This window comes from Nycticebus coucang, chromosome 6 (genome assembly GCF_027406575.1).
Source record: "Nycticebus coucang isolate mNycCou1 chromosome 6, mNycCou1.pri, whole genome shotgun sequence".
Classification (NCBI taxonomy): Eukaryota; Metazoa; Chordata; class Mammalia; order Primates; family Lorisidae; genus Nycticebus; species Nycticebus coucang.
The window spans coordinates 57,734,059-57,759,101 of NC_069785.1; the positions used below are offsets into that span (position 1 = coordinate 57,734,059).

Consider the following 25,043-nt stretch of genomic DNA (forward strand, 5'->3'; position numbering starts at 1 on the left):
ATCACCCTCCCTCCGCCCACCTCCCTCCTCCCTCCCCTCCCTTTCCCCCTTCCCCCTATTCTTAGGTTATAACTGGGTTATAGCTTTCATGTGAAAGCCATAAATTAGTTTCATAATAGGGCTAAGTACATTGGATATTTTTTCTTCCATTCTTGAGATACTTTACTAAGAATATGTTCCATCTCCATCCATGTAAACATGAAAGAGGTAAAGTCTCCGTCTTTCTTTAAGGCTGCATAATATTCCATGGTGTACATACACCACAATTTATTAATCCATTCGTGGATCGATGGGCACTTGGGCTTTTTCCATGACTTAGCAATTATGAATTGGGCTGCAATAAACATTCTGGTACAAATATCTTTGTTATGATGTGATTTTTGGTCTTCTGTTTACCCAGGAATCTTTACTAGAAGAACTGAGAAACACTGATGAAAGAAATCACGGAAGACACAAACCAATGGAAAAACATCCCATGTTCATGGACTGGAAGTTATAATATTGTTAAAATGTCCATATTGCCCAAAGTGATTTATAGACTTAATGTGATTCCCATCAAAATATCAAAGCCATTTTCCACAGATCTACATAAATGAATCCTAGACTTCACAAGGAACCAAAAAAGAGCCCAAATACCACAGCAATCTTATGTGAAAAGAACAAACAAATCTGGAGGTATCACATTATCTGACTTCAAATTATACTACAAGGCTATAGTAACCAAAACAATATGGTACTGGTATAAAGGTAGACATACAGACCAATGGAACAGAATAAAGAACCTAGAAACTAAACCATATAGCTATGACCAGCTGATTTTCCACAAAACAGGCAAAAATACTGCTAACGAAAGGACGCCTTAGCTAATGAAGGGTGCTTGGAAAACTGGGTAGCCACATGCAGAAGAATGAAACAGGATGCTATCTCTTTTTGCCATACACAAAAATTAACTCAAGATGAATTAAAGACTTAAATGTAAGGCTTGAAAAACCATAAAAATTCTAGAAGAAAACGTAGGGAAAAACTCTTCTAGAAATCAATCTAGGCAAAGAATTAATGACTACGACCTAAATGAGGTAAACAGAGCAACAAAAATAAACAGAACTTAATTAAATTAAAAAGTTTCTGCAAAGCAAGGGAATTAATCAATAGAGTGAATAGATGACCTACAGAAGCACAGAATATGTGTAAACTCTACATCTGACAAAGAGCTAATATCCAGAATCTACAAAGAACTCAAATAAATCACCAAGAAAAAACCAAACATCCCCATTAAAAATCGGCAAAAGACATGAACAGACTCTTTTCTTTTTTTTTTTTTGGTAGAGACAGAGTCTCATTTTATGGCCCTAGGTAGAGTGCCATGGCATCACACAGCTCACAGCAACCTCCAACTCCTGGGCTTAAGCGATTCTCTTGCCTCAGCCTCCCGAGTAGCTGGGACTACAGGCGCCTGCCACAACGCCCGGATATTTTTTGGTTGCAGTTCAGCCGGGGCTGGGTTTGAACCCGCCACCCTCCGTATATGGGGCCGGCGCCTTACCGACTGAGCCACAGGCGCCGCCTGAACAGACTCTTTTCAAAAGAAGATAGACAAATGGGCAACATATACATGAAAAATGCCCAACATCACTAATCATCAGGGAAATGCAAGTAAACACCACAATGAGATAACACCTTAACCCCTATCAGAATGGCCATTAAAGAAATTAAAAAAAAAAAAAAAAGTAGATGTTAGCATGGATGCAGTAAAAAAAAACACTTAGACACTGGTATTGGGACTCTAACTCGTACAACTTCTATGGAAAACAGCAGGGAGATTCCTTAAAGGACTAAAAGTAGACCTGCCATACAATCTACTAATCCCACTGCTGGCTATAGACCCGAAGGAAAAGAAGTCATGTCAAAAAGATACCTGTACCTGAATGTTTATCATAGGAAATTCACAATTGCCAAGATATGGAATCAACCTAAGTACCCATCCATTGATGAGAGGATAAAGAAAATGTGGTGTTTATGTGTATACCATGGAGGACTACTCAGCCATAAAAAAGGAATGAAACCATGCCTTTTGGAGCAACTTGGATGAAACTGGAGAACATTATCTTGAGTGAAGTATCCCAGGAACAGAAAAACGAACACCATATGTTCTCACCAATAACTGGGAGCTAAACGATGGGTATACACAGTCCTATAGTGGTATAAAAAGACACTGGAAACTAAGAAAGGAGAGGGTGGGGAGAGAGATAAAAACATACCTTTTAGGTACAATGTGCACTAGTCTGGTGCTAGGCACACTAAAAGCTCTGACTTCAGCATTATTCAATTTATCCATGTTACAAAAATACTTGTATATCCCCTTAATATTTTGAAATTAAAAAAAAAAAAGAAACACCCCACCCCCCACCCCCAATGTCTACTTGTTCTGTTGAGAAGATTTCTTGCTGTCTGGAATATTTCTTTCTTTTTTTTTAAATTTCTTTTTATTTTTTTTTTAAGTTTAAGACTTTTTTTTTTTTTTGGTAGTTTGCACCCTACTCCTTTGAGTCACAGGTGCCGCCTGTCTGGAATATTTCATGTTTAAGTAGCAGTCCTTGAAATGTCTGAGTCGTCACTGAGAACACTGTAGGACATATGGATGGGATTCTCTAGATAAGAATTAAGACCAACACAGTAAATAGAGATTCGGTTATCTATAAATTCTGTCAAGCAATCTCATCTGTGGATGAGATTTTTTTTTGGTCTCAATATCTGTTTATACAAAATTACTTTCCACAAACAATTATTGTTGCTTATTCATAATTTTTGCAGGAATTATAATTTTCAATATATAATTTTTCCTTCAGGTTCTATATGGTTCTTTTAACATAATAATTAACTTGCCAATTAATAATGGTAAATTTAGAGTAGCACTTCTGCAAGGTTTAGGTATTACTAAAACAATGTGTGTATATATTTTCTTAAAAATTATTAAAGTGTGGGGCACAGTGGCTCACACCGATAATCCTACCACTCTAGGAGGCCAAGATAGGAGGATTGCTTGAGCTCATGAATTTGAAATCAGTCTAAGCCAGAGCAAGACCCTGTCTCTACTAAAAATAGAAAAACTGAGGCAGCATGATCTCTTGAACCGAAAAGTTTCAGGTTGCTCTGAGCTATGATGGCGCCACATATTCTACCCAGGGTGACAGAGTAAGATAAGACTCTGATCTCAAGAAGAAAAAATTATTAAAGTGAAAAACGTGGACACTGAAACTAAGGCTAGTCCAATATCCACAAAGACATTAGAACTCTTTCAGTAATGTTTTCTAAGTATGTTTCCATGGACAAGTACCAATCATGCATAGAGACTGAAAAATCTATGCTAAGGGAAGGAGATTAGTAATGGAGATTATCTAACAATAATGTGTATTTGACTTTGATTTTTTTCATCAAAAGAATCTTAAGAATAAATAAAAGCAGAACCCCAAATACAAAAGGTTAAAAATACACAGATTTACTGAATACAAGATACTACTGAGTCATCCACAGATGAGATTCCCGGACAGAATTTATAGATAACCCAATCTCTAGTTATTGTATCTGTCTTAATCCTTGTCTAGAGAATCCCATCCGTATGTTCTATAGTGTTCTCAGTGACTCAGGCATTTCAAGGACTGCTACTTAAACACGAAATATTCTAGACAGCAAGAAATCTTCTCAATAAGCAGATGCACCAGATTAAATGTGCCATTAAAAAAAAAAAAAAGACCCAGTGATATATTTTGTGTTTCTCAAAATGCTAAGGAAATGAGGAAACTAGGCCCTCATTTAAGAAATATTCTATTGGCACAGTCATTTTTTTAAAGGCAAGAAAATAACCTCCCTCGCAAATGAGCACATTTCTACAGCTGTAAGAAGTCAAGTGACAATACTGTACATTTATTTTAAAGTGGAAAATCCCGGTGACTCTAAAGACGCTTGATTTCAGTTTGTTTCCTGTGGTTACTGTAATTGTTTTTAACTACCCCAACATCTCCGGCAATGGAAACACACCTGGCTTTACTTCGGTATATCAAGATGAGGACACAGATGAGGATGCAGGTCAGAGCTATGCCAACACCCACGGCAATGCCAGTCATTGATTTTTGGTCCAGATGGTAATAGCCTGAATAAACTAGAGGGAAAACACATTTACTCAGAATCAGAAAAATACGTAATACCTTTTATTCTAATTCTCAGGTATTTGCTTTTCTGTAATTCTCCCCCATCTCAGGAAAAGTTTTGACATTAATATCGAAGCAGGTAATCTTTTATCAGTGATTTCAGAGATTGGTTTATCTTCTAAAATTAAAGATTCTAAATATGAGTTTTAGATATCATGTGATTATACCAAACACGAGTATCAATTCATAATTTATAGATAACAAGAACAAAACATAATTCTTCCTTGATGGGCCCAAGAACAGCTTTCTGGACTTTGAGGATTAGTTTTCCATTTACGTATATTCGAGCAGTGCTTCTCAAACTTATGTGCCTATGAATCACTAGAGGGTATAGGAAAATGCAAATTCTGATTCACTAGGTCTCAGGTGGAGCCCATGATTTTGCATGTCCAACAGGGTCTCAGGTGATGTCCCTAGGCCACTTTGAGTAGCAAGATATTTGAGAAGCAAATGTGACCCTTGCCTGATGATACTGTGGCTACCTCCTTCCTGTTCTAAATCTATCACCCTCCTCCTCTTCTCCCCAGTTCTCTTTCGAACACACACACACCCGGCACTGAATGATATTCTTTATGAATCTAAGAGCTGAGTCCAGGCATAACACTCACACCTGTAATCCTAGTACTTTGAGAGGCCAAGGCAGGTGGATCTTCTGAGCTCAGGAGTTCAAGACCAGCCTGAGCAAGAGCGAGACTCCATTTCTTATTTTTGTAGAGACAGAGTCTCACTTTATGGCCCTCGGTAGAGTGCCGTGGCCTCACCCAGCTCACAGCAACCTCCAACTCCTGGGCCCAAGTGATTCTCTTGCCTCAGGCTCCCGAGTAGCTGGGACTATAGGCACCCGCCACAACGCCTGGCTATTTTTTGTTTGCAGTTTGGCCGGGGCCGGGTTTGAACCTGCCACCCTCGGGATACAGGCCGGTGCCCTACCAACTGAGCCACAGGCGCCACCCGAGACTCCATTTCTAAAACATAGCTGAGCGTTGTGACGGGTGCCTGTTTAAGCCCGAGTTTGACGTTTGCTGTGAGTTATGACATCATGGCACTCTACCAAGGGGGAGAAAATGAAACTCTGTCTAAAAAAAAATTTCTAAGAGCCCTTCGTGGTGTCTTGACTTCAGCTGACACTTCCTTCATTTGAAACTGCCCTCCTTCTCCACAGGCCCGCCCCCCCAAAGAGGAGGAAAAGGAGATGTGTAGTCCTGTACCCCAGGAGGCACCAGCTTTCACCATTGCACTGTGTAGAGTGAAGGTGGCTCTTCAAAGATTTTTTTTTCCAATTGCTTTTTTGGAGGAAAAAAAATCCTCTCTCCAGAAAGCCTGTTTTTTTCTGTGGTGAAAACTCTTAATGGAAACCATACACTTCTTAACTTGAACACACAGTCACCACTGCTATTTATTTCCATGAAACCTCCCAGGAAGCTCACTCCATCAGTACACGAGTGATGCAGCTTGTCCGTCTCGGTGGTTGCACAGCTGGGAAAAGTAGTAATTGGGAACACAGTGGTCTGAAAAGTGCACTTAATTATGAGGTAATTTTGCCTACTTCTAGAAGTATGGAGAAGAGTCAGGCACCTCCCTAACATCAGAACCTCACCAGCAACAATTTAAGGAACTGACTGTAGGTTTGGGGATATGGTAACTGTAGGAGATGAAATAAAATATAAGGGAGATAAATATATACTTTTTTTTTTTTTTTTGTAGAAACAGTCTCACTGTACCGCCCTCAGGTAGAGTGCCGTGGCGTCGCACGGCTCACAGCAACCTCTAACTCTTGGGTTTACACGATTCTCTTGCCTCGGCCTCCCGAGCAGCTGGGACTACAGGCACCTGCCACAACGCCCGGCTATTTTTTTGTTGCAGTTTGGCTGGGGCTGGGTTTGAACCCGCCACCCTCGGCATATGGGGCTGGCGCCCTACTCACTGAGCCACAGGCGCCGCCCTACTTTTTTCTTTAAGAAAAATTACAGTGACCATGGCAGTGGCAGTATACAGACCTTTGGCATCAGCAGAATCTAAACGCTTGGGTCTCTGATTTGATTCAGACGTTTCCTTTGGAAGTACTGCCAGCTCCACGGAATTTGAAAAGGGTCCTTCTCCCACCTCATTGGATGCTGATATCTTGACAATGTATACATTTCCTGCTACCAGATTTTCTAGCAAAGCCATGGTTATTGCCCCTGTAAATACATCAATTACAAATTAAGTAAACATGTACCATTTATTCTTTCAATATATTTAAAAAATATTTTCTGATTATAAAGGTAAGAGGTTCATTGTAGTTATTTTGAAAATTTTTCTGATTATAAATGTGGCACATGTTCATTGCAGAAGTTCAGAAAATAAAGATAAATATAAAAAAATTACAATCTCCCATTATCAGCATTTTAGTGTATTTACTACATGCATTTTTGTTTTCTTTTTTACTTACAACTATACAAACGAGGAAATAAATATTTTTCACTTAACATTGCACCATACCCATTTCCCCCCATAATCCTTCTCTGTAATTTCATTTTGGGAGTAGTTCTTCAAAGTAGCACATATATTTAAGTATATATAATTTAAAATACATAAAAAAATATACAGGGCCTGGTGCAGTGGCTCATGCCTATAATCCTAGCGCCCTGGGAAGCTGAGGCAGATGGATTGCCTGAGCTAACAGGTTTGAGACCAGCCTGAGCCAGAGCAAGACCTTGTCTCTAAAAATAGCCAGGCATTGTGGTGGGTGCCTGTAGTCCCAGCTACTCGGGAGACTGAAGGAAGAGAATCACTTGAGCCCAAGAGTTTGAGGTTGCTATGAGCTATGACGCTATGGCGCTCTACTGAGAGCAACAAAGTGAGACTTGTCTCAAAAAAAAAAAAAATATATATATATATACATATAAAAAATGTTTTACCCTTTACATAGATATGAATACAAATGATATTAAAAATATTTTATTATAGAACATTTCAAACATACAAAGAGAGAATAGTATAATGAATCCAAATCCAGTAACTATAATTGGACTCTTAAAAATCTAATGTGAGAGACTTTTTTTGTTTATTTGTTTTTTGCAGTTTCTGGCCGAGGCTGGGTTTGAACCCACCACCTCTGACATATGGGGCCAGCGCCCTACTCCTTTGAGCCACAGTCACTGCCCAAGACTTTTTAAAAAATTAGACATGTTTAAAAATCATTATTGGTAATAGTTGTGGTAGATAATCTTATGCTTCCTTCTTAAATGAGAAACAACACAATTATTATTTTTGAAAGCATGTGTGTACTTTTCGCTGGCCTAATTATTATCTCAGATTTTTTTTTTAAGGTAAACAGGAAAGAAAATGCAAAGTTACATAGCAACTTCAGAGCACTGAAGACTCAGGTTTCAGATTAACTATCAAAATTACCACCAGCAATCTACCTAAGATCTTCTCTACATAAGAAATCATCATTTGAAGTATGATATCTAGTAGCTAAAGCAGTGGTTCTCAACCTCCTAATGCTGCGGGCCTTCCTGTGGGTCGCAACCCACAGGGTGAGAACCGCTGATCTAAAGGTATTTTCTCTGTTGGGTGACTGGGTAAGGAGTCGTCCTCTTGGGACACCGCTGTTTCTTGAGGGGTGTTCCTGCTCTACTGCACTGAAGTATTTATCTTACATAAGGACTCCTACCCCAGGAACTAATGCTAATGCTATGAAAGAAGATGTAACAGAAAAATAATCAGAAAGTCATTCAGGCATTGCACTTATGGGTAAATATGCACAGGGAATCCTAGCTTTCTGGCACTAATTTCATTTTATATTTTTCTTTTTTTAATTAATTTATATTTTTAATTAAATCATAGCTGTGTACATTAGTGCAATCCAAGGGTACAATGTGCTGGTTTCATATACAATCTGATATATTTTCATCAAATTGTTTAATAAAGCCTTCATGGCATTTTCTTAGTTATTGTATGAAGACATATGTATTCTGAATTTGGTAAGTTTCGCCTGTACCCATTCTAAGATGCACCGTAGGTGTGGCCCCACCAGTTACCCTCCTTACACCCCATCCTCTCCCCTCCCCTCCCTTGGCCCTTGCCCCATATTCTTGCGCTATAGTTGGGTTACAGCCTTCATATGAAAGCTATAAATTAGCTTCATAGTAGGGCTGAGTACATTGGATACTTTTTCTTCCATTCTTGAGATACTTTACTAAGAAGAATATGTTCCAGCTCCATCCATGTAAACATGAAAGAGGTAAAGTCTCCATCTTTCTTTAAGGCTGCATAATATTCCATGGTATAAATGTACCACAATTTATTAATCCATTCGTGGATCGATGGGCACTTGGGCTTTTTCCATGACTTAGCAATTATGAATTAGGCTGCAATAAACATTCTGGTACAGATGTCTTCGTTATATTGTGATTTTTGCTCTTCTGAGTAACCCTAACCCTAACCCTAAATCTAGTAAAGGAATTATAGGATCAAATGACAGGTCTATTTTTAGAATTTTTTTTTTTTATTTGGCCAGGGCTGGGTTTGAACCCGCCACCTCCGGCATATGGGACCGGCGCCCTACTCCTTGAGCCACAGGGGCCGCCCGACAGGTCTATTTTTAGATGTCTAAGTATTCTCCAAACATCCTTCCAAAAGGAACGTATTAGTGTGCATTCCCACCAGCAGTGTAGAAGTGTGTCCTTTTCTCCACATCCACGCCAACATCTCTGGTTTGGGGATTTTGTTATGTGGGCGAATTTTACTGGAGTTAGGTAATATCTCAAAGTAGTTTTGATTTGCATTTCTCTGATGATTAAGGATGATGAGCATTTTTTCATGTGTCTGTAGCCGTGCGCCTGTCTTCTTTAGAGAAGTTTCTCTTCAAGTCCTTTGCCCTTGTTCTTTTCTTGCTAATACGTTTGAGTTCTCTGTGGATTCTGGTTATTAAACCTTTGTCAGAGGTGTAACCTGCAAATATTTTCTCCCATTCTGAGGGCTGTCTGCTTGCTATACTTACTATGTTCTTGGCTGTGCAGAAACTTTTTAGTTTGATCAGGTCCCAGTAGTGTATTTTTGATACTGCTTCAATTGCCTGGGGAGTCCTCCTCATAAAATATTCACCCAGGCTGATACCTTTAAGAGTTTTTCCTGCACTTTCTTCTAGTATTTTTATAGTTTCACGTCTTAAGTTTAAATCTTTTATCCAGTGAGAGTCTATCTTAGTTAATGGTGAAAGGTATGGGTCCAGTTTCAGTCTTCTACAGGTCGCCAGCCAGTTCACCCACCACCATTTGTTAAACAGAGAACCTTTTCCCCACTGAATGTTTTTAATTGGCTTGTCGAAGATCAAATAACGGGTAAGTAGCTGGATTCATCTCTTGGTTCTCTATTCTGTTGCAGACATCTATCTCTATTTTTGTGCCAGTACCATGCTGTTTTGATCACTATCGATTTATAGTACAGTCTCAGGTCTGGTAGCATGATTCCTCCTGCTTTGTTTTTATTTCTGAGTAATGTCTTGGCTATTAGAGGTTTTTTCTGATTCCATATAAAATGAAGTATTATTTTTTCAAGATCTTTAAAATATGACAATGGAGCCCATTAATAGAGGGGAGAGACAAGATGGCGGACTGAAGCCAGCTTTCAACAGAGGCTCCCATCCAGAAGGAGAGTTAAGGGACAGGAATTTAGTAAGTATCCTGGTGGATTTGAGCCACACCAAGAGAGAAGGTTGAAGAACACAACCTGAGGCAAGCTGTGATCACAAGGACGCAAACAAAAGGTACAAAATCCACCACCAAGCGGATGGGAGTCCCCCTCCCCCATGAGACCAGCTCAAGAGCCCCACAATTAAACAAACGGGCAGAAATTAAAGGCCCTCCCACTACACTCCACGGGAGAGACCTTCTAAAATCTGGACCTACCTCCCCTACTAGGGTGCCATGGCGTTCTCCTGCCGGGCATAAAACTGTATAAAACTTTAAAAATCCTTTGCCGGCAACCCTGAATCCCCAACACTCCCCTCCCACTCACTGAGGTCTGGAGGCCTGTCCCCCAGGAGTTCAGATTCTTGGGTGATTTCTCAAGGGGAGTGGACAGTCCCCGAGCTGCAACTGGTCAGCACTGACTCTGAGGCACGTGAGTGTGGAGAGGGCACCCGGCTAAGGGGGAGTCATGCCTCGGCGGCACTTCCCTGCGCTGCGGTAGAGCAGCCCTCCCCATGCATCAATACGCCCAGGCATAAAACTGAATGAAACTCTAGCTTCCCCCCACTCTCACTCTGGGTCTGGGGGCCTGCCCCTCAGGAGTTCGGATCCTTGGGTGATTTCTCGAGGGGAGTGCACAGTGCCCTAGCTGCGACTGGTCAGCGCTGACTCTGAGACACGTGAGTGAGGAGAGGGCACTCAGCTGAGGGAGAGTCACGCCTTGGCGGCACTTCCCTGCGGTGCGGTGCAGCAGCCCTCCCTGGGCAACAATACGGCCAGGCATAAAACTGAATGAAACTCTAGCTTCCCCCCAGTCTCACTCGGGGGTCTGAGGGCCTGCCCCCCAGGAGTCCGGATTCTTGGGAGATCTCTCGAGGGGTGTGGACAGAGCATAAACTGCGGCCGCTCAGTGCTGACTCTGGGGCGCGAGACAGAGGAGAAAAGGGTCGGCTGGGTGCTCACACCAGAGTGGCAGTTCCTGGAGGCAAATCAACAGCCCTTTTTTCTTTAACAGCAAAACAGCTCACTTCTGGATATTCTGAAGCCACACGCCCTGTCTCCCTGGGCAACCAGAGGAGGCCACCAGTGAGCAAAGGATTTGCCTGACACTGGTCACAAACCCGGGAAGCTTCCAGGGCAGGGCCGACTCAGAGAGGTAATCGGACATAAACCTCCAGCAGCAAAGACGTTTGAACTCAGAATAGCCCATCTTCTGCAGGCAATTTTAGCAGAAACAGAGACAGAACCCTGCAAAGCTGTCTGTTCTGTTCTGTTCTGTTCTGTTAGCAACATCAATCAGGGACGGGGCTAAGCCTGAGTGAACACCTCCCTCCCACCACCTGCATCAAGCACTCAAAGATGTCAGGCCCCATCTCCTCCTGCTAGATAGCGGCAGACTGCAGGGGCCTGGCAGACTTCCTTGCAATTCAGGCAGGTGCAAACCCCTGGAGTTATCTGTTCACTATAGGCAACTGGGTTAGCCATCTGCAGAGATACTAGTGACTGGGTCTGACGGAGGGGCAAAGTGGGGAAGGAGACATCAAACTTCCCAGACTGATCTATTTCGTAGGTGGAGGAGAAAAGGTCCACGCAGCACTGGAGTAAGCCATATCAGAGGAGTCACCAGACCCCTGTGACCCAGTTCCCAGAGACCTCTTGAACTCTCCCACGCGAGACAGGTGCCGATTGAGACAATCGATTTGGACCTTTTGAACTGAACTAATAGACTGAGGACTTTTCAGGCGGTGCCCTGGGTACGCGGTTGTAGGAAGGTTTGATTTTCCTTTTCCAACTGGTGCCAGAGGTGGGCGGGCGGGGTGACTTAATTGCTCTTTTTTCCACACAGCTGAGACTTCAAGCCAGAGTAAACGTTACAATAGGATCAAACAGAAACCAGCTGAAAACAAGACAGAACCACTTAGCCCCACCACACAAGACAGGGCCCCACTTTCTCAGGCACAACACTGTTTGGGCCCTCGATAAAGCCCCAGGGGAAAAATCAAAGGGAGTAAAATAACCATGGGGCAGAATCCATGGAAAAACTCTGGTAACATGAATAACCAGAATAGATCAACCCCCCCAAAAAAAGATACAGCAGATGTGATTGAAGATCCCATTCATAAACAACTGGCTGAGATGTCAGAAATCGAATTCAGAATTTGGATTGCAGACAAGATTAATAAAATGGAATTAGGAATTCGAGGAGAAATTCAAAACTTGTCTCAAGAATTTAACAAATTTAAAGACAAAACCACCAAAGACTTAGACACACTGAAGCAAGAATTTATAGCCCTCAAAGATATGAAAAATACAGTAGAATCCCTCAGCAACAGAATGGAACAAGCAGAAGAAAGGATTTCTGACATTGAAGATAAAGTCTTTGAACGCTCCCAATCTCTCAAAGAGGAAGAGAAATGGAGAGCAAAAAAGGATCACTCACTCAGAGAACTCTCAGATAATTCAAAGAAAAGCAATATATGAATAATTGGGATTTCGGAGAATGATGAAGTGGCCTCAAAGGGCACAGAGGCCCTTCTGCATGAAATTATGAAAGAAAATTTTCCAGACATGCCTAGAGAATCTGAAATTCATATAGCAGACAGCTTCAGAACCCCAGCACGATTCAACCCCAATAAGTCATCCCCCAGGCATATCATAATTAGCTTCACTAAAGTTAACATGAAAGAGAAGATTCTCAAAGCAGCCCGGCGAAAGAAAACCATTATGTACAAAGGAAAGAATATTAGAATAACTGCAGATCTCTCTGCTGAAACTTTTCAAGCCAGAAGAGGGTGGTCATCAACTTTTAATCGCCTAAAGCAAAATAACTTCCAACCCAGGATCTTGTATCCAGCTAAACTGAGTTTCATTTATGATGGAGAAATTAAATACTTCAATGACATTCATATGTTGAAAAAATTTGCCATAAGTAAACCAGCTCTTCAGGATATTCTCAGACCTATCCTCCACAATGACCAACCCAATCCTATACCACAAAAGTAAACTCACTCAGAAACTTTGGATCAAACTTCAACTTCCACACTGGCGAAAGGATTAAAAATGTCCACTGGACCTTTGAAAAACTCGATACCCAAAATTCCACCAGACTTATCAATACTCTCCATTAATGTGAATGGCTTAAACTGTCCTCTAAAGAGGCATAGGTTAGCTGACTGGATACAAAAACTCAAGCCAGATATTTGTTGTATACAAGAGTCACCTCTTAACTTAAAAAACAAATACAGACTCAGGGTGAAAGGATGGTCATCCATATTTCAGGCAAATGGTAATCAGAAAAAAGCTGGTGTTGCAATTTTATTTGCAGATACAGTAGGCTTTAAACCATCAAAAGTAAGGAAGGACAAGAATGGTCACTTCATATTTGTTAAGGGTAATACTCAATATGATGAGATCTCAATTATTAATATCTATGCACCCAACCAGAATGCACCTCAATTTATAAGAGAAACTCTAACAGACATGAGTAACTTGATTTCCTCCAGCTCCATAATCGTCGGAGATTTCAACACTACTTTGGCAGTGTTGGATCCATCCTCCAGCAAGAAGCTGAGCAAAGAAATCTTAGATTTAAACCTAACCATCCAATATTTAGATTTAGCAGACATCTACAGAACATTTCATCCCAACAAAATTGAATACACATACTTCTCATCAGCCCATGGAACTTACTCCAAAATTGACCACATTTTAGGTCACAAGTCTAACCTCAGTAAATTTAAAGGAATAGAAATTATTCCTTGCATCTTCTCAGACCATCATGGAATAAAACTTGAATTGAGTAACAACAGGAATCTGCATACTCATACAAAAACATGGAAGTTAAATAACCTTATGCTGAATGATAGCTGGGTCAGAGATGAGATTAAGAAAGAAATCGCCAATTTCTTGGAACAAAATAACAATGAAGACACAAACTATCAGAACCTCTGGGACACCGCAAAGGCAGTTCTAAGAGGGAAATTTATAGCACTGCAAGCCTTCCGCAAGAGAACGGAAAGAGAGGAAGTTAACAACTTAATGGGACATCTCAAGCAACTGGAAAAGGAAGAACATTCCAACCCCAAACCCAGTAGAAGAAAAGAAATAACCAAAATTCGAGCAGAATTAAATGAAATTGAAAACAAAAGAATAACACAACAGATCAATAAATCAAAAAGCTGGTTTTTTGAAAAGGTCAATAAAATAGATAAACCTCTGGCCAACCTAATCAGAAAAAAAAGAGTAAAATTTCTAATATCATCATTCAGAAACAACAAAGACGAAATAACAACAGACTCGTCAGAAATCCAAAAAATCCTTAATGAATATTACAAGAAACTTTATTCTCAGAAATATGAAAATCTGAAGGAAACTGACTGATACTTGGAAGCACGCCACCTTCCAAGACTTAGCCAGAATCAAGTGGAAATGTTGAACAGACCCATATCAAGTTCAGAAATAACATCAACTATACAAAACCTCCCTAAAAAGAAAAGCCCGGGACCAGATGGTTTCACGTCAGAATTCTACCAAACCTTTAAAGAGGAATTAGTACCTACATTACTCAATGTGTTCCAAAAGGTAGAAAAAGAAGGAAGACTACCCAACACGTTCTATGAAGCAAACATCACCCTGACCCCAAACCAGGAAAAGACCCAACAAGAAAAGAAAATTATAGACCAATATCACTAATGAATATAGATGCAAAAATATTCAACAAGATCCTAACAAACAGAATCCAGCAACACATCAAACAAATTATACATCATGACCAAGTTGGTTTTATCCCAGGGTCTCAAGGCTGGTTCAATATACGTAAATCTATAAATGTAATTCAGCACATAAACAAATTAAAAAACAAAGACCATATGATTCTTTCAATTGATACAGAAAAAGCTTTTGATAATATCCAGCATCCCTTCATGATCAGACACTCAAGACAATTGGTCTAGAAGGGACTTTTCTTAAACTGATAGAGGCCATGTACAGCAAACCCACAGCCAATATCATATTGAATGGAGTTAAATTGGAATCATTTCCACTCAGATCAGGAACCAGACAAGGCTGCCCATTGTCTCCATTGCTTTTCAACATTGTAATGGAAGTTTTAGCCACCGCAATTAGGGAAGAAAAGGCGATCAAGGGTATCCATATAGGGTAAGAAGAGATCAAACTTTCGCTCTTTGCAGATGATATGATTGTGTATCTGGAAAACACTAGGGACTCTACTACAAAACTCCTAGAAGTGATCAAGGAATATAGCAGCGTCTCAGGTTACAAAATCAACATCCATAAATCGGTAGCCTTTATATACACCAACAACAGTCAAGTTGAAAAAGTAATTAAGGACTCTATCCCATTCACAGTAGTGCCAAAGAAGATGAAATATTTGGGAATTTACCTAACAAAAGACGTGAAAGATCTCTATAAAGAGAACTATGAAACTCTAAGAAAAGAAATAGCTGAAAATGTTAACAAATGGAAAAACATACCATGCTCATGGCTGGGAAGAATCAACATTATCAAAATGTCCATACTACCCAAAGCAATATATAATTTCAACGCACTTCCTATTAAAGCTCCACTGTCATATTTTAAAGATCTTGAAAAAACAATACTTCGTTTTATATGGAATCAGAAAAAACCTCCAATAGCCGAGACATTACTCAGAAATAAAAACAAAACAGGAGGAATCACACTACCAGACCTCAGACTTTACTACAAATTGATAGTGATCAAAACAGCATGGTATTGGCACAAAAACAGAGAAGTAGATATCTGGAACAGAATAGAGAACCAAGAGATGAATCCAGCTACTTACCGCTATTTGATCTTTGACAAGCCAATTAAAAACATTCAGTGGGGAAAAGATTCCCTATTTAACAAATGGTGCTGGGTGAACTGGCTGGCAACCTGCAGAAGACTGAAATTGGACCCACACCTTTCACCATTAACTAAGATAGACTCTCATTGGATTAAAGATTTAAACTTAAGACATGAAACTATAAAAATACTAGAGGAGAGTGCAGGGAAAACCCTTGAAGAAATTGGTCTGGGCGAGTATTTTATGAGGAGAACCCCCCGGGCAATTGAAGCAGCTTCAAAAATACACTACTGGGACTTGATCAAACTAAAAAGCTTCTGCACAGCCAAGAACACAGTAAGTAAAGCAAACAAACAGTCCTCAGAATGGGAGAAGATATTTGCAGGGTATATCTCTGACAAAGGTTTAATAACCAGAATCCACAGAGAACTCAAACACATCAGCAAGAAAAAAACAAGGGATCCCATCGCAGGCTGGGCAAGGGATTTGAAGAGAAACTTCTCTGAAGAAGACAGGTGCACGGCCTTCAGATATATGAAAAAATGCTCATCATCTTTAATCATCAGAGAAATGCAAATCAAAACTACTTTGAGATATCATCTAACTCCAGTGAGACAAGCCTATATCACAAAATCTCAAGACCAGAGATGTTGGCGTGGATGTGGAGAAAAGGGAACACTTCTGCACTGCTGGTGGGAATGCAAATTAATACATTCCTTTTGGAAAGATATAAGGAGAACACTCAGAGATCTAAAAATAGATCTGCCATTCAATCCTGTAATTCCTCTGCTGGGCATATACCCAGAAGACCAAAAATCACAACATAACAAAGATATTTGTACCAGAATGTTTATTGCAGCCCAATTCATAATTGCTAAGTCATGGAAAAAGCCCAAGTGTCCATCGATCCACGAATGGATTAATAAATTGTGGTGTATGTACACCATGGAATATTATGCAGCCTTAAGGAAAGATGGAGACTTTACCTCTTTCATGTTTACATGGATGGAGCTGGAACATATTCTTCTTAGTAAAGTATCTCAAGAATGGAAGAAAAAGTACCCAATGTACTCAGCCCTACTATGAAACTAATTTGGGGCTCTCACATGAAAGCTATAACCCAGTTATAACCTAACAATAGGGGGAAGTGGGAAAGGGAGGGGAGGGAGGGGGGCATTGGGTAGAGGGAGGGGGATTGGTGGGATTATACTTGTGGTGCATCTTACAGGGGTATTTGCGAAACTTGGGTAAATGTAGAATGTAAATGTTTAGGCACAGTAACTGAGATAATGCCAGGAAGGCTATGTTAACCATTGTGATGAAAATGTGTCAAATGGTCTATGAAGCGAGTGTATGATGCCCCATGATCATATCAATGTATACAGTTATGATTTAATAAAAATAAAATAAAATAAAATATGACAATGGAGCTTTAATAGGAATTGCACTAAAATTATATATTGCTTTGGGTAGTATAGACATCTTAACAATGTTGACTCTTCCCAGCCATGAGCATGGTATGTTTTTCCATCTGTTAACATCTTTGGCTATTTCTTTTCTTAGAGTTTCATAGTTCTCTTTATAGAGTTCTTTCACATCCTTTGTTAGATAAACTCCCAAATATTTCATCTTCTTTGGCACTACTGTGAATGGAATAGAGTCTTTAACTGTTTTTTCAGCTTGACTATTGTTGGTATATATAAAGGCTACCGATTTATGAATGTTGATTTTGTAACCTGAGATGCTGCTGTATTCCTTGATCACTTCTAAAAGTTTTGTGGTAGAATCCCTAGTGTTTTCCAGATATACAATCATATCGTCTGCGAAGAGGGAAAGTTTGATATCTTCTGACCCTATGTGGATACCCTTGATCGCCTTTTCTTCCCTAATTGCAATGGCTAAAACTTCCATTACAATGTTAAAGAGCAATGGAGACAATGGGCAACTGTGCCTGGTTCCTGATCTAAGTGGAAATGATTTCAATTTAACTCCATTCAATACAATATTGGCTGTGGGTTTGCTGTAGATGGCCTCTATCAGTTTAAGAAATGTCCTTTCTATACCAATTTTCTTATGTGTTCTGATCATGAAGGGATGCAGGATATTATCAAAAGCTTTTTCTGCTTCAATTGAGAGAATCATATGGTCTTTTAAAATCTGTTTATGTGCTGAATTACATTTATAGATTTTACATATATTGAACCAGCCTTAAGACCCTGGGATAAAGCCCACTTGGCCATGGTGTAAAATTTGTTTGATATGTTGTTGGATTCTGTTTGTTAGGATCTTATTGAATATTTTTGCATCAATATTCATTAGTGATATTGGTCTATAATTTTCTTTTTTTGTTGGGTCTTTCCCTGGTTTAGGGATCAAGGTGATCTTTGCTTCATAGAATGTGTTGGGTAGTATTCCTTCTTTTTCTGTATTTTGGAAGAGGTTTAATAATATAGGTACTAGTTCTTCTTTAAAGGTTTGGTAGAATTCTGATGTGAAGCCATCTGGTCTTGGGCTTTTCTTTTTACGGAGATTTTGTATAGTTGATGCTATTTCAGAACTTGATATAGGCCCGTTCAACATTTCCACTTCATTCTGGCTAAGTCTTGGTAGGTGGCGTGCTTCCAAGTAATGATCAACTTCCTTCAGATTTTCGTATTTCTGAGAGTAAAGTTTTTTGTAATATTCGTTAAGGATTTTTTGAATTTCTGAGGGGTCTGTTGTTATTTTGTCTTTACCATTTCTGATTGATGAAATCAGAGATTTTACTCTTTTTTTCCTAGTTAGGGTTTATTTATTTTATTGACCTTTTCAAAAAACCAACTTTTGGATTTATTGATCTGTTGTATAATCCTTTTGTTTTCAATTTCATTTAATTCTGCTCTAATTTGGGTTCTTTCTTTTCTTCTGCTGGGTTTTGGGTTGCAATGTTCTTTCTTCTCCAGTTGCTTCAGATGTCCCATTAAGTTGTTAACTTCCTCTCTTTCTGTTTTCTTGAGGAAGGCTTGCAGTGGTATAAATTTCCCTCATAAGGACTGCCTTTGCAGTATCCCAGAGGTTCTGATAATTCATGTTTTCATTGTTGTTTTGTTACAGAAATTTGGTAATTTCCTTCTTAATCTTGTCTATGACCCATCTATCCTTCAGCACAAGGTTATTTAGCGTCCATGTTTTTAAATGCATATACAGATTCCTGTTGTTATTGAGTTCAACTTTTATTCCATGATGGTCTGAGAAGCTGCAAGGAATAATTTCTATATTTTTAAATTTGCTGATGTTAGGGCGGCACCTGTGGCTCAGTCGGTAAGGCGCCAGCCCCATATACCGAGGGTGGCGGGTTCAAACCCGGCCCCGGCCAAACTGCAACCAAAAAATAGCTGGGCATTGTGGCGGGTGCCTGTAGTCCCAGCTACTCGGGAGGCTGAGGCAAGAGAATCGCTTAAGCCCAGGAGTTGGAGGTTGCTGTGAGCTGTGTGAGGCCACAGCACTCTACCGACGGCCATAAAGTGAGACTCTGTCTCTACAAAAAAAAAAAAAAAAAAATTTGCTAATGTTAGACTTGTGACCTAGGTTGGAGTATGTTCCATGGGCTGATGAGAAGAATGTGTTTTCAGTTCTGTTGGGATGAAATGTTCTGTAGATGTCTGTTAAATCCAGATGTTGAATGGTTAAACTTAAACCTAAAATTTCTTTGCTTAGCTTCTTTTTGGGGGATCTAACCAACACTGCTAAAGGGGTGTTAAAGTCTCCGACTACTATGGAACTGGAGGAAATCAAGTTGCTCATGTCTGTTAGAGTTTCTCTTATAAATTGAGGCGCACTCTGGTTGGGTGCATAAATATTAATAATTGAAATCTCATCATATTGAGTATTACCTTTAACAAATATGAAGCGTCCATCCTTATCCTTCCTTATTTTGGTTGGTTTAAAGCCTATTGTATTTGCGAATAGGATTGCAACGCCTGCTTTTTTCTACTTTCCATTTGCCTGGAATATAGATGACCATCCCTTCACCTTGAGTTTATATTTATCTTTTATGGTAAGATGAGATTCTTGTATGTAGCAGATATTTGGCCTGAGTTTTTGTATCCAGTCAGCCAACCTGTGCCTCTTTAGAGGACAATTTAAACCATTCACATTAATTGAGAATATTGATAAGCCTTTCGAAAGTCCGGTGGACATTTTTAATCCTTTTGCAACTGTGGAAGTTGGAGTTTGATCAAGTTTCTGGGTGAGTTTACTTTTGTGGTGGAGGATTATGCTGGTTTTTATGGAGGATAGGTCTGAGAATATCCTGGAGAGCTGGTTTTGTTACGGGAAATTTCTTCAACATGTGAATGTCATTAAAAGTATTTAATTTCTCCATCATAAATGAAACTCAGTTTAGCTGGGTACAGGATCCTGGGTTGAAAGTTATTTTGTTTTAGGAGGTTAAAAGTCGATGACCATCCTCTTCTAGCTTGAAAGGTTTCAGCAGAGAGATCTGCAGTCAGTCTAATATTCTTCCCCTTGTAGGCTATGGTTTTCTTATGTCTGGCTGCTTTCAGTATTTTCTCCTTCATATTAACTTTAGTGAAATTGATTATGATGTGTCTGGGGGATGTCTTATTCTGGTTGAGTCGTGCTGGAGTTGTGAAACTGTCTGCTATCTGAATTTCAGAATCTCTTGGCATGTCTGGAAAGTTCTCTTTCATAATCACATGGAGAAGAGACTCTGTGTCTTGTGAAGCTACTTCGTCATTTTTGGTGATCCCTATTAGGCGAATATTGATTTTCTTTGAATTATCCCAGAGCTCTCTGAGAGAATGATCTGTTTTTGCCCTCCATTTCTCTTCCTCTTTGAAAGTTTGGGAGCATTCGAAAGCTTTGTCTTCAGTGTCAGAAATCCTTTCTTCTACTTGCTCCATTCTGTTACTGAGGGATTCTACTGTATTTCTCAGATCTTTGAGGGATGCAACTTCTTGTTTCAATGTGTCAAAATCTTTGGTCATTTGGTCTTTGAATTCATTGAATTCTTGAGACATCTTTTATATTGCTGCTTGGAATTCTCGTTCGATCTTATTTACTATCCAGATTCTGAATTCGGTTTCTCAGAATCTGGACATCTCAGCTATTTGTTTATGCATGGGATCTTGTACTGTGTTTGCCTTGTTGTTGTTTGGGGGAGTTGATCTACTCTGATTATTCATATTGCCAGAGTTTTTCCATTGAATCTGCCTCATAATTGTTTTTCACCATTGCCTCTGGCCATCCTGAGAGTTGAGGCGGTGTCTCTCCAAGATTAGACCCCAGCAGGATCACTATATTATTACTGGATCTTTGTGGGTAATGACCCTGTGTAGCTCCTCTGGGACTGCCCCAGGCAGGGAGTTCTAGTTGTGGGAGCAGCTTAGCAATAGGGAGAGGGATGGTGCACACAGTTCTATTAGAACCTGGAGCCCAGTGACTTTGGTACAGACAGCCTAAGGGCTCCAGCAGTCTCTGGCCAGGAGGAGGGCTCTGCGCATAGGTAGGGAGGGCTCCAGAGGGAGGGCGCAGGTCATGCGGCTCCCAGAGTCCCTGACCTGGTAGGGCAGAGGCCCGGTGGGCACCCGGCATGGGCACGGGGCCTTGTGTTTGTCAGCAGAGTCCCTGGCCAGGGCAGGCTTGGGGAGGCCCAGCAGACGCGGGGCGTGGGGAGCGGGATGCTAGATCATACAGTTTCCAGCAGAGTCCCCTGTCAGGGACGGGTCATTTTATGTTTTTCTGACAAAGAGGAACCTTTTATATTAAGTTTAAAGAATTTACAACAGTATATAGCAGTCACCTCCCAGCCAGTGCTGGGTACTGAAGGACACTTGCTAGAATGTACTTCATCATGCAAGTGAAACGGGGGTGGTGGTAGGGGGGGTTATCTTAGAGCTGAGGTCAGGACATACAAGCCACCTCTGCAGGTCACATGGTGTGGGGCAGCCAAACTCTAGCAGCAAGGCCAAGAGCCAGAACACAACTTGTTTTCATGTTCTCTGGTTACAACTTGGCCTGAAGAAGGTGTGAGCTACTTGAGTACACAACTGTTCAATAAACAAAGTAACCCCTATTTAGAATCAGGAAGAGTCTTTCCACGGTCAGCTTGTCCTTAGGCAGACGAATTAAAAAACAAAGGTGTATTGTGATATATTACAACTAGCTAGAAGGAAGACTATTTCAATTTCCTCACAAATAGAGATATACATAAGTTCAGTTTTCATTTTATCAAAGAATGCATTTGATATTTATAAAAGGTACTTGTCAAAATCCAATCACTACCAGAAACCAAGTCTTTTAAGTTGTGTAAGTGGATCAGCATATGCCCATACGTGCACTCACCTTCCCCCACTAAAAGTGTCTTCATTTAGGGGAAAAAAGGAAACTATAACTTTTTGGTTCCCCTATGAGCACAAAGTATTTCCCAAATATTAAAATGATCTATCTACATTGTCTCAATAGACTGTCTCAATTAGTGTGATTATTTCAGAGTCTTTGCTAATGAATCATTAGCAAAACTAGGAATTTTGGAAGCAATTTCATAATAATGTTGATCAAATCTTGACATACTATAAGTAATCTATGTAACTTGGAGCATGTTACTGAACTCTACTTGTGCATGGTGGCAATAGTCCTCACTTCACATAATTGTAAGGATTAAATAAATTATCACTGGCAAGTATCTGACACAAGTGATATACTCAATAAAAGTTAAGTTTTCTTTCTCACCTCTGTCTTCTCTTCCTCTTCTGGAGGACAGAAACCTTTCTTTCATATGTGAACACCTCAAGGTGGCTAGCAGAATGCTTTGTATTAATACAAAGCTAATTCAATACAAAGATAATTCTTTGAACTTATTAAAGTTCAAGTATAGTACAGGGCTATACTTAATGTTATTTCTTCCATAAGAACTTATTTTACTACCTCCATCACTTTGCTTCTTTTCTCAATTGTAGCTTTCTTTAAAGCATTTATGAAATACTGCCTGAATTCACTGTTCAATTTTCATTGTTAAAAAATATAAGCCATTTGTGACAGATTTGGGGGTTGGACTAGTGCTTCATGGTATCAGTCTCAGACTTTTCTCTCTTGTGTTCACATGAATTAAGTCATTTCTCCCCCCAGCCCCCAGTCTACTGGCTTAAATATCACTTACACACTGATAAGTAAGTTATATTTCTACCTTACCTCTTCGTGATCTTAAGCCTCCCATAGCTTAATCAGCCTCCTTACTTGAAAAAGACATCTCCAATTTAACATGTTCAAAATCAAACCATTGATTTCCCCCACTGATTTTGCTTACCTTTTTTCTTATATTACATATTAATTTATAAACAAATCCAATAGGCTCTGTTACTAAATTATATTCCAATAACTTAGTACCATCACCATTATCACATTACCACCCCAAACCCTCATCAACTCTCATGTTGGACACCTGCGTATTAAATGGTGTACTAGCTTTCACTCTTACCTTCTTATTACCCATTTTTAGGGGATGCCAGAGCCACACTCCTTATATGTAAATCTGGTTAGAAGTCTCCAATATCTTCTACCTCAGAATAACATCTATAGCTCACAAAGTCTATTCTACAGCTCTGCCTTTGGTTAGCTCCCTCCGTTATTTCTTAATGCCTTCTCTTCCCTTCACTCTAGCGTCCATAACCTTCTTGTTATTCTTTTAACATGCCAAACACACTTCTGCCTCAGGGACTTTGCACTTTTCCCTGATACACATAGGGCTATGCTTAACGTTATTTCTTCCTTATTTTACTACCTCCATCACCTTCCTTCTTTTCTCTATTGTAGCTTTCTTTAAAGCTTTATGACACTACCCGAAAATTTATATATTTATCAGTTTGTTACCTGGGTAAGTACTTTGTTTTATTCACTGTGGTACTGCAGTGCCTAGAACAGAGGCTGGCATGTAATGATCACTCAATAAGAACTAGTTTAATAAATGAGTATGTTTCGACTATTGGTAGCCCAATTCATTTAGCAAACGCTGAGTTAAATAGATTTCTTTATTGCAAGACTTCTAAAGGCCAACAATGAATCTCTAACAGGAAGAATGGTACAGGTTGTATTGCTCAAACTTATTTATTCGTGGAAAAAAAATTTGAAGGGGGGGCATCTTTATGATCTCAGGAAACTTATAAAGAACAGAGTTGAAGAATTGCTGGGGTAGAGCATAATTTCCTCCAGTGCATTTTAGATTTGAAAATAATTGAGTAGATTGTGTTGATTTACTGCACACCAGGAAGGTAAAGACTGTAATTTCTGTTCCACTTTAAATTACACACAAGTATAATTTCATATCACAACTCTGCTCAACCATCCTACCGTGTACCATTTTAGCCATAAATATCACATGCTCACCAGGAACATTTTTAAATGTTTTGATTCATGAAAAAAAATCTTGTTCAAGTTGGGATTAAATTTGTGAATATACATGTAAATACATAAAAACCTAATTATGTATAGAAGATTAAGAGGCATATGGGAAAGAGAAATCAACATTGCCTCTCCTTTTTTCCTCCATCTTTTTCTACAGTACCTTTCCAAAAGTTGCTATAATTAGACATAAAAGACAACTTCACATTTTAGTTTTCCTTTAAATGGCATGTTATGTTCCTTCTTTTTGTTTAAACGTGAGTAGAACTCTGTATTTTTCTCTCTCATAAAAACCCAGTGGCCTTTTACTTATTTGTTCTCTATGAATAGCTGGCGTTAGCTATGAGAAAAATTCTCTACATTTAACAAATGACAAAAGCTGTTCATGAAGAAAGGTTCTTAAAATTGCACCAAGAAACATATAGATTTCCCCCCCGTGCATTATAGTATAGTGAGAAAGGCTTATGTAGATGTAAAAACATGCAACTGTAATCCATGTCACCACTCAGCTGTCAATATAGCAAAATGTTATTTTCTGAGGTCCATCTCAAAATGAAGAATGAATATATTTAAAAGGAGTCAAAACAAAATATATATATTGCTTCTTTTAAGGCAGGTACAAATGAAAAACTAAAATGTATGTATCCATGCTATCAAAAGTCTTTATTAATGCTTATAACAACTCATTTAATCAAGTTGGTCATATGGTTAAGCACTGTGTCCATAAATCATTTGGGAACTGAATAACTGACATTGAGTTATATATTTTAAGAATTGTGATAGAATGTAACTTAAACCCCCAGTGAATGACACTTCCCATCTACTCAACATCTTCCGGGAGATGACGTTGCATGTGACTTTCTCAGGGGTTGGCCATGGGATTGGCTCTGCCCAATCAGATGCTAGCACAGGTGGTGCACGGGCTTGGAAAACAGGGTACAT

At 39.5% G+C, this 25,043-nt stretch overlaps 1 protein-coding gene across 1 annotated transcript in view; it reads right to left on the reverse strand.

Moving 5' to 3' along the window:
* PRTG (protogenin) overlaps positions 1 to 25,043 on the reverse strand; it is a 170,379-nt gene that overhangs the window by 6,020 nt on the left and 139,316 nt on the right. The window contains exons 16-17 of the mRNA XM_053594311.1: positions 6,203 to 6,385; positions 4,036 to 4,156 (exon numbers count right to left, since the gene is read on the reverse strand). Coding sequence (XP_053450286.1) covers positions 4,036 to 4,156; positions 6,203 to 6,385 — 304 coding nt within the window. The remainder of the gene's footprint in view (positions 1 to 4,035; positions 4,157 to 6,202; positions 6,386 to 25,043) is intronic.